Source organism: Argopecten irradians, chromosome 12 (assembly GCF_041381155.1).
Source record: "Argopecten irradians isolate NY chromosome 12, Ai_NY, whole genome shotgun sequence".
NCBI classification, from domain to species: Eukaryota; Metazoa; Mollusca; class Bivalvia; order Pectinida; family Pectinidae; genus Argopecten; species Argopecten irradians.
The window spans coordinates 8202948-8213935 of NC_091145.1; the positions used below are offsets into that span (position 1 = coordinate 8202948).

At 37.5% G+C, this 10988-nt stretch overlaps 1 protein-coding gene across 3 annotated transcripts; it reads right to left on the reverse strand.

The window, feature by feature from the left end:
• Nucleotides 1-411: 411 nt before the first annotated feature.
• On the reverse strand, nt 412-9799 carry LOC138335859 (uncharacterized). Of its 3 annotated transcripts, none has more exons than XM_069285021.1 (3): nt 9670-9799; nt 1950-3957; nt 412-874 (listed from the first exon to the last, which is right to left on the reverse strand). In XM_069285021.1, the coding sequence occupies exons 1-3, from the start codon at nt 9670-9672 to the stop codon at nt 678-680; spliced, it is 2208 nt and encodes a 735-aa protein (XP_069141122.1). In that variant the 5' UTR covers nt 9673-9799; the 3' UTR covers nt 412-677. The 3 variants fall into 3 exon arrangements, with proteins under 3 accessions (XP_069141122.1, XP_069141121.1, XP_069141123.1); XM_069285020.1 differs by lacking the exon at nt 9670-9799 and adding an exon at nt 7551-7705; XM_069285022.1 differs by lacking the exon at nt 9670-9799 and adding an exon at nt 4528-4666.
• Nucleotides 9800-10988: the final 1189 nt, after the last annotated feature.

Below are 10988 nucleotides of genomic sequence, written 5' to 3' on the forward strand. Positions count from 1 at the left end.
TAAATGTTGATACAAATAATATTCAATTTTAATAAAATTGGTTCGTGGGCAAATTTCTATTGTTCGTGAAAGAGGTCTTTTACCCTGGCCTGCGCGAGATATTTAAAGCGATGTGTAATGTCTAAAAACCTGGTTAGCTAAACGGGTTGGTCGATGATAATCATTCTAATCAAGATGTATATTTTGCAAAACCGATATATCAGGGTGCTCCTGAAGAATACACAATTCCAATTAGTTAAAATCCGCTCAATATATTAGATAATAAATATTTACTGCGGTAAACTATCTAATTAGCACTTCGTGTTAATTAAAGGTGTAGACACAAGCACAAACTTTGTTCAAGTTATTGTTATTTTTTATGTGAAAATAATGAGATTGTATACATACAACTTGAAAATGTTAATGTTATGTTACATTAAAATATTGGTGATTAATATTAAATGAATAATTTCGATTCTTCTCCAAGAAATTTCTGCATAGGGAGTATATTATACTTGTACAAAGATAAACAAATATGATAGATATATCATTAAATGTTGGAAATACAATAAAGGATAAAAAAGTAAAACTTCACGGAAGTATATAAAATGAATATACAGCTACTAATATAGGTTATATGTATACACATGAGCTGTAAAGAACAGCTTTGGGCAGCAAACAGTTATTGATTAACATTTTTAAAATCTGTTGAATGAAGGGTTGTCTACTCCTTTTGTTTCCCCCTTTGTTTCGCCCTTCGATTGCACAGTTGAAGTCTTCCATTCCTCCAACACCTTGATCATCTTCCGAAGATGGAGAATATATGCCAGGAGAAGGAGCACTAGAACAGTCATGACAGCCATACATATCCAAAACGTCTTAATACCATAACCGTCTGTAAACAAATAAAATACATACAAAGGAAATTTTGTTTATTTCTCGGGTTTGACGTCCTAACGAACAGCCATGTTATTTTAGGAGGCCTCCTGTTTGTGTTGTAGTGTGTTGCGGTATGTGAATATCTGTTTTTGGGAGACTGAGGTATATTCGTGTTGGTTCTCTTTATAATAGCCCTGTTTTGGTGCTATATCACATTTTGATATTTCCAGCCAACATAATATACACAAGCGAAGAAATTGGCATGGCGTCATAAAATTTCAGTATACGGTAAAAAGCAATGCTATTTTGATTTTTTCTACACAGTTCTTTCTAAAAAGATTATTGAGATCCAGACAAATAAGTCAGCAGCCTAATATCTTGTTATTCAAATTTACTCAACGGTAACCAACCATTCGGTTGTTGTCAAGGTTATTTGCCGATATAAATAGATGTAAAACATCGGTTGAAAACTTTTCACAAACCTAGTTTTTAATTGACATTTTACACCGCAGCCGACAAACTACATGCCTTCACAAAAGCACCGCATACAGGGGAGGCTGTCCTAAAAATATCATAGCTGTTTGTTGGGCACTAAGCCTTATGAACTAAATCGATTGATAGTATGAAGAAACCATACTAAAGTATTTCGTCGTTTCATTTTAGTCGATATATATTGCTATATACTGTACAGGCCCTTGCACAGATTTATACTCGTACACAGAACATTTACTGTTTAACAGGTTCATGAATCTCCTTCAAATAAATAAACAAGATTTTAAAAATTCTCCACCGCCGACAGCATAAATGATATTCATCATTTAAATAAAAACTGGGTTTCAATCGTGTATGTAAATATATATCAGGTAATGGTGATTGTTAGTGAAACATTTCACCATTTTGTTTCAATTTTCTATAGAAAAAAAAGTGTAGTAAATAATTGTAATTAAAGTTACTGTACACCACATAATTTTCGCGTATACAATATTTCTGATAATACGAGAAATATAGTTTAACTAACTTAATACAGAACAAATATTTCACGATGAGAAGGCTTTCATTTAATAATGTCAACCCATTTTCAAAGTACCTACCGTCCTTAATCACCTCGACCTCTTTAAAATTGGTTACAATCCTGGTTACCGGCGCTGATGTTGTTACGTCACTATCGTTATTATTGTCTGAATGAACACGGAACGCTGACGGATAACTGTGGCAGGTGGGGAAGCCTTCCGGTGGGGGAGGATGCATTCCATACGAGTTGTTGATATACATCATCATTCCATCATTTGCATGTAGTTCTATATGACAATGCATCAGCCATATACCTGGATTATCGGCCTTGATTCTGATGACGGCATACCCACCACTTGGTACAATCAGAGTATCCTTTCTTGGTGGGTTGGAAAGTTCCAATCCGGGAACGTTATCTCCAAGCCAAGTGGGGTCGCTCCATGTAGCATCATTGCAAAACTGTCCTCGGCAATCGATATCAGAATTTGGTGACATAAATCGAGCTGTTGTCTCGTTATATGTAGCATAGCCCATCTTCAATACGTAGAATGTATAACCATGAAGATGAATAGGATGCGACCACCCTGTTCCTACACCCATGTTAAGAATAACGAGTTGTACTACGTCATTATGATTCAGGACAAGTGAATGTGAACACTGGCAAAGCTTTTCTGAGCCACACTTCTGTTCGTCACATGGTGTATCTATTTCAAATGGTTGGGTCAGAGCAGATACTGTAGGGAACTTGAACTGTCTTCCATTGACTGAGGAAGGAAAGTCATCTATTCCTGGAAAGGCAAAATTCAGAAAATGCTCAATAAGTGGGTCTCCTTCATTTGGTACCGGAGCAGGATCATTGTCAAGTAAGGATCGTAACTGATCGAATCGCAAACAATCTGTGAAGGTACCTACTGGGAAATATGTAAAAGGGCAGTTGATAACTAAACAATGGTCAGTTTCGGTACAATTCTTCCTTGACGTCATTGGGTCCTCGTCTTCTGCCGCCCCACTGTAACGTAGAATCGCCCTTGCCTTGTGTGGTATAGGGTATTCAATAGTATCAGCGCGCACCCAGTAGTTCCCAACTGGCTGTTCTGCTACAATGAAAAAATCATATCGTTCCCCCGGATTAATTATGAACGATTCTGCCACTACTGGTTTGAAGTCGAAGCCATCTGAAGCAGTCAAAGTTAGATCATGACCATCGATAGAAATGCGAATAGGGTACAGGGCGCCGCTGTTGATAACGCGGAATCGGTATGTATTTCCCAGTTGCACGTCATAAATAGTTAGAGGGGCCTGGTTGTGCTCTTCCGAGGTCAAATTGGGATAAAAACGTCCTTTGCCGTTTATAAGAGCTGACGTCAGGAAAAACCTACTGAACCTACCACCGTCCACTGATTCCGTAGTGGGCATCGGATGACGTTTTTCGAAATGGCCCATCATCATTTTCTTGAAGTCTAAATCTGAGCTTCGATTATGATTGTAGCCTTGTACAACCATAATGTGTTCGGGTATTGTTGATAGTGGTTCCCTTATGATAAATGCCCCGTTAAGTCCATTTGATCGCATAGATCCAGTGTGTGCATGATACCAAAATGTGCCTTTCGGTTCCGCAATGAAATCATATGTGAAAGTTTGACCAGAAAGAATGGGACACTGTGTAATAAACGGGACACCATCCATCCAGGGAGTGCCATGCTGGGGAAGTCCATGCCAGTGTATAGTTACGGTATCCGACGGAAGATGGTTTATAACGTCTATTATGAGCCGCTGGCCGACATAGACAATAATCGGTGGGCCTGGCAGGCTGTCGTTGGCTACCACAACGAGTCTACCTGGTTCAAATCCATCTCCGATTATCACGCTTTCTTGCGGTATTTCCGTTGCATTGTCAGGGTTCTTCTCGTCAAAGCGATATAATTTGCCTTTATAAGGGTAAACCTTCTTGTAAACCTTGTGCATCATCGTTATCCTGTCCTCTATTATCAGGGACGTTCTACACACCGTCGCTGTTTTATCACACTCGTAACCAAAGCTAGACTGCGTCGTGATAGCCAGCATACACAGTAAGAATCCAGGCCAAATCTGAAAAGTAAAAACAATTGTTTATTTGAATGAAAAAGTATCGCATTGAAAGTAATACATTGAATGCCCAAATTCTACTAATCTTTCTCTGCCGAACAAATGGCTCCGCAACAGTACACGTACCACTACATCTTTCGATAATTATACAATAGAGGATGTACAATGCAGTGTAGAACCATGATCACATATACATTACACTGTGAATTCGGATTTCATAGTTCTTCGTCACGGCAAAATGTAGTTAGTTCCTTTATAACAAAGAAACAGTTCACAACACTTTACATGGATATTGACTTCCCCTTTTTTTCGTATTTCATTTAAAGAGCATTACAAGTTGCGAGTTACATATGTAACTTGCAGGCCTGAAGTATCTTAACAATAATTGGTCATGGCGTAAGTATTGTATTTCTAGTGGTAGCTCTCTAGTTAATTAATCAAATAAGCATAACATAAAGGTTACATTTACATATGATAATCATTTTAGAACGATCTCCAGAATATGCAATGTGTGTTAATGTATATTGTATTTTTCAGAGAATGCGGTATATTCGTGTCATGCATTTTGCTTACTTTTTATAGAGCTACATCACTGAAGTCTGCCGTGGGAAACACCGAACAGGCTCACACCCACCGGGTGTAGGCGGTACCGCTGGGACATCGGTTGTACGAGGGGATAATTATTCTAGTCTTCCAAAATTAAGGAAAAATCCCAAACTATAACTGAACATTCCTAAAATTGTGTAAAATGATTAACTCCTTGTAAAAAGCGATTTTCCTGCGGTACTGCCTACACATGGTGAAATCACATGGTTACAATGAACATACTGACAACGGCCGATACTAAGCGCTAAGCCACAGCATAAACTACAGTGTACCTATTCTTATAGTAGATTAACACAAGAATTCCATGGAAGTGGGTGTGTCGCCTGTACAGCAGTTTAAAATATCACAATAAAAATATTTACAGTTAAAAATATTGTTAATAATTATGTGCAAGTCCCATAACTCTGCAAATATTGACGGATTTTGACCAGTATCAAACCTATCTGAGATCTCATTTCTATAAAGCTTTGTTTGTTGATTAAATAACGTCCTTTTAACAGATATGGTCATGTAATCACTGCCTCCCATGTATGCGGTGTGTTGCGTGCATGTTGTGCTGGGTGCATGTTTTGGGAGACTGCGCTATATTCATGTTGTGTCTTCTTGTATAGTGGAATTGTTGCCCTTTTTATAGTGCTGTATCATTGAAACATGCCGCTGAAGACACCAAGCGACACACCCCACCCGATCACATTATACTGCCAACGGGCGAACCAGTCGTCCCACTCCCTGTATGCTGAGCGCTAAGCAGGAGCGGAAACTACCACTGTTATAGACTTTGGTGTGTCTCGGCCAGGGGACAGAACACAGAGCCTTCCTCACAGGGGCGAACGCTCAACTCACGGCCAAAAGTGAGGCGGTGCCAAGGGAGGCATTAGGAAAGATAGTCAGTTAGGAAGAAGAGAAAAGATAATATCCTGAATTTAGTCGCCTTTTACGATCATGCAAATAGAGGCAGCAGATATCATTCTAACGCCCTACCTGCAGTGCAAATGCAATATACCAAATTTGGTTAAAACGGATAACTAATGTTAAAATTATTGCACTGAATCCACGGATTTATCTGTTTTGATGATTTTAAAGTCTCATAACTCTTACAAATAGAACGGATTTTGACCAGTATGATGGCAGTATCGAACTCATCCGAAATCTCATTGATATAAGAACTAAAGTTATCGCACGAAAACCATTTCCCGGACGCCGCCGACGCCGACATAGTGATACCAGTGTGTCGCCCTTACGTTGTAGGCGACATAACAATGTAATTTGTTGTGTCTTCTGTATCATTCAACCCATCCAAGATTATGATTTAGGCGCGATGTTTTGTAAATTTGTGATTATTCATATTGAATTTATATTTAGGATCTGTAGATTTGCCTTGTTCTTGTTCTCGTTTAATACACTCACGGCAACTGATGCTGTTATTACAATTAAACCCTCCTTTAAAATATCACTCAGTTTCATTAATGGAGAATGGACATAAAATGGCGGCTTTCCTTATTGCTGCTGATTTCAAAATGGCAGGTTTTTTTGTGAAACTGAGCTGAAAACGTAGATGTATGAAAGGGATTTACTCTTTTATATGCGTTTGTGCATCAATTACATTGCCTGCCAAATGTTTCTTTAAAAAAAAAAGAACAGCGTAGAATAGTGATGATTTATATATTTGTAACAAAGAACATGTACCTGTAAATGCCTAAAACGGGTTTTATCTTACATTGTCTAAATAAAGCCTGAATTTTCTGGTAACTACCAAGATAACACGATACCCTGTCTACCTGTTTCTATTTATATATTTATTAAATTTGCTTATCGTTCCGAGACATAGCGTGTAATCGATCGATTTTACGAAAAACCTTGAATAGCCCCATGTTAATGAGCATGTAATATAAACCCTATGTTTACCAATCCCCAAACCACGTACTCCCTCGCGCAACGAAGTTTGTATCATACCTCCCAGTCTTCCTCGCAGGCTTGAATGTCAAAATTGAAATGGTGTGCAAAGGGAGATGTTACGAAGGACAATTTAAAGAATGACAGTAAATATATAGGATGTATTTGAAATGTTTGAATTTCAGGTAAAGGTTGCCATTGTTTTTTTAATACATTGTCTTGACTTCAATTGCTTTCTTCATTTCTGTTCATCACCTATCATGCAAAGGGTCTGGGGCTAGTTGTATTTTTTTTCTTCTCATTTCAAAATATTTTGTTAAATAAAAAGATTCAATTTTGTATAGGGCAGTCAATATTGGATCGGGCAGTAGGCAAAGCCTATATACAATATATCCCCTTTCCACATGATCACATGCATTTATTGTATATAGAAACCTAATTTTAAGAGCATATCTTTACAAACATATTTGCACTGGACTGGGTCTATACAATAACATTGAATTATTTTTATAATCAACACAAATAGTACATATTACTGAAAACACTTACATATATGATAAAAGGATTTTTGTTATTGTCAGGTAAAGGATAAAGTCATTGTTTTTACTAGCAACATTCAGAATGCTTATTATTAGTGAAAAACCCGCCAAACTGTTTTAAAATGGTCGCTTATTTGATTAAAAGATTTTTAAAGCTATGCTAAATTTTGAGATTCTCATCAAAGTTTAATCCTAATCATAGCGAGCCTCAAACGAGACTGCAATCTCTAAAAGTTACGACTTCTTATATGACCAGATACTGTCCTAGATATACGACATTTGACAATATGGAGTGTATTTTCATAACGACTTTAATGTCAACATGCTGTTTCTAGTTAATAAATGTTGATCAATTTTTATTTCATTTTTTACACTACAATGTATTTTACAAAATCCTTATTTGACATGATGCCGCTTAACTTAAGAGTAAAACTCATTATCAGACAGAATAGTGTTAAAAAATTCACGCCCACACTTGTATTTGCGAACATCTATTTAAAAAATATATATATATCAAAGAAAATATACTCAACAAAATATGCAAAAGCAATAACTTACCATGACTCTGTGTATGCACCCCATTGCCACAGATTATTTACCGAGTGTCATTAAAGCGAGTTTTACTTATAAAGGGTGTCTTTCTACTTCGATGATCCGGGAAGGTAAAGTTAATCTAAGTGAACACTTATGTTATGCACCGACCAATTAATGTCTATCCTACATAATGCACAGGTCTTTTTTTTCTTTTTCCTTACGAGTTCCTTAGCCTTGAATAGAGCAATTTTTTGATATATCAAGTTACACCAAATGCTATAAAAGTGGTAGTTTCTTATCCTGCTTAGCGCTCAGCATACAGGGAGTGGGACGACTGGTTCGCCCGTTGTCATTATAATATGACCGGGTGGGGTATGTTGCTTGGTGTCTTCGGCGGCGTGTTTCAGTGATATAGCACTATAAAAAGGACAACAGTTCCATTATACAAGAAGACACAACATGAATATACCAGTCTCCTAAAACATGTACCTCGCACAACATACACGCAAAACACTGCACACATGGGAGGCCGTCCTTACATGACCATAGCTGTTAATAGGACAGTAATTAATAAAGCATTTTTGAGCATTTCTCCATAGGAAAGTGATAGGCTCTGCTCCTCTATAGTTCTCATAATGTGGCTGTACGGATGTAATGTTTGGTTCTATGGCGGCATGGGTCGGTGGGATAGTATTATAGAAACGTCCCACTGTCGAATAACACAAATATACCACAGCCTCCCAATAATAAACGTTCACACAGCTTGAGCGCTCTCCCGTGACGAAAGCTATGGGATCTGCTCCTTACCGAAACGCACCATAATCTATCAGTGGTAGTCTGGTCTTGCTTTGCGCCAGCCGTACGACTGGTTTGTTGGGGGTGTCTTTGGCGGTATACTCCAGCAGGATAGCACTATATTAAAGCAATTTATTACAAAACGACGACACGAATGCAACACAGTCTCCCATAACACGCTCTTCATACACATATCGCCGTCCTTAATTTAAAACATAGTTATCACTATATTTTTATTATGCTACTGGGTGTGTTGCTCGGAGTCTATCACAGTATCCTCCGAAAGGAAAAGAATTTCACTATAATTATAAGATAATAATATGAACATTCTGGAATCTCACAAAAAACGGGTAGCCATCGCATGCAGAACACATCGAACAAGTCCGCCCTTTGATGGCTTTGTTCATTAAAATTGACACGTTCAATACATTTAACCAGCCTATCAACTAGTTTGTGAAGGAAACACATTACAGGTGAAAATGCATTTTAAGATTACTGAAGCAGTTTGTAGATAAGCAATTTTTTGGTTTCTTTGGCAACAATTACTTTATCAATATATATCATAAGGAAAAATTATGTACGGAATCAGTTATATATCTCTATGTCTTTCGCCTCTTTGCTTGTCAGTTCATAATTCTCTAGCTGTCAATCAAACTGTCTGGGTACTGCAGAAACCTACGCTTAGATATTGAATATGTACACGTGAATTTGTAAGCACGAGGCATGGCTAAAACCATTGACATCCTTTTAACAGCAAGGGTCATGAAAGGACGGCCGCCAATGTTTGCTGTGTATAGCGTGTTTCGGGAGACTGCGGTACGTTCGTGTTGTGTCGTGAATAGTGGAACTCTTGCCCTTTTATATCACTGAAGCATACCGCCGAGGACATTTTTGATAACCGAGAGAATTTATCAAGTTGATAGCGCTTGTATACAGCACATTATGAGCAGAGGAAAGTTGATATGAATTCACGCTTCAAAAATCTTAATTGTTAAACAGGTATCTTAAAAGCTTTTATGTATCTTTTAAGGTCTTAAAAGTAACGACTTCTTATATGACCAGATACTGTCCTAGATTTACGACATTTGACAATTCGGAGTGTATTTTCATAACGACTTTAATGCCAACATGCTGTTTCTAGTTCATAAATGTTGATCAATTTTTATTTCAATTGTAATACTATTTTACAAAATCCTTATTTATTATGATGCCGCTTAACTTTAGAGCAAAACTCTTTATCAGACAGAATAGTGTTAAAATGTTACCACACTTGTATTAGCGAACATCAATTTAAAAATATATATCAAAGAAAACAAACTCAACAAAATATGCAAAAGCAATAACTTACCATGTCTCTGTGTATGTACCCCGTTGCCACAGATTATTTACCAAGTGTCATTAAAGCGTGCTTTTTTACTTATAAAGGGTGTCTTTCTACTTCGATGAACCAGGAAGGTAAAGTTAATCTAAGTGAACACTTATGAACCGACCAATCAACGTCAATCCTGCATAATGCAGTTTTTTTCTTGTTCCTAACGAGTTCCTTGGTCTTGAATAGAGCATTTTTTGAGTGATATATTTGGCTCCATTCCCTATCCAAAGAATTAATGATAGTTTACATAAAGAGTTTTGAGTTGAGCTTTGCTCCCTTGCGAATTGATCTGTCGGACACACTCCATAATAAAGTGATAGGTTCTCCTCTATAGTTCTCATAATGTGGCTGTACGGATGTAATGTTTGGTTCTATGGCGGCATGGGTCGGTGGGATAGTACTATAGAAACGTCCCACTGTTGAATAACACAAATATACCACAGCCTCCCAATAATAAACGTTCATACAACTTGAGCGCTCTCCCGTGACGAAAGCTCTGGGACCGACACGCACCATAATCTATCAGTGGTAGTCTGGTCTTGCTTTGCGCCAGCCGTACGACTGGTTTGTTCGGGTGTCTTTGGCGGTATGCTCCAGTGGGATGGCACTATATCAAAGCGTTTTATTACAAAAAGACCACACGAACACAATACAGTCTCCCACAGCACGCTCTTCATACACATCGCCGTCCTTAAATAACTGATAATATAACGTTAATTTAAAACGCATAAAAAGTACATAAATTATAGCCGCTAGAAGGACGTGGTGTTTAATCAACCAACGTTCATTACAAAGAGAGTGAGGCTGGTTTGCGCGTTATCATTATATTTATTATGCTACTGGGTGTGTTGTTCGGAGTCTATCACAGTATCCTCCAAAAGGAAAAAGAATTTCACTATAAGATAATAATATGAACATTCTGGAATCTCACAAAAAAACAGGTAGCCATCGCATGCAGAACACATCAAACAAGACCGCCCTTTGATGGCTTTGTTCATTAAAATTGACACGTTCAATACATTTAACCAGCCTATAAACTAGTTTGTGAAGGAACACATTACAGATGAAAATTCATTTGTAGATTACTGAAGCAGTTTGTAGATAAACAATATACTGTTTCAGATGGCAACAATTACTTTATCAAGATAGGACATAAGGAAAAATTAAGTACGGAATCAGTTATATATCTCTATGACTTTGACCTCTTTGCTTGTCGGTTCATAATTTTCTAGTTGTCAATCAAACTGGCTGGGTACTGCAGCAACTTATGCTACGATATTGAATATGTACACGTG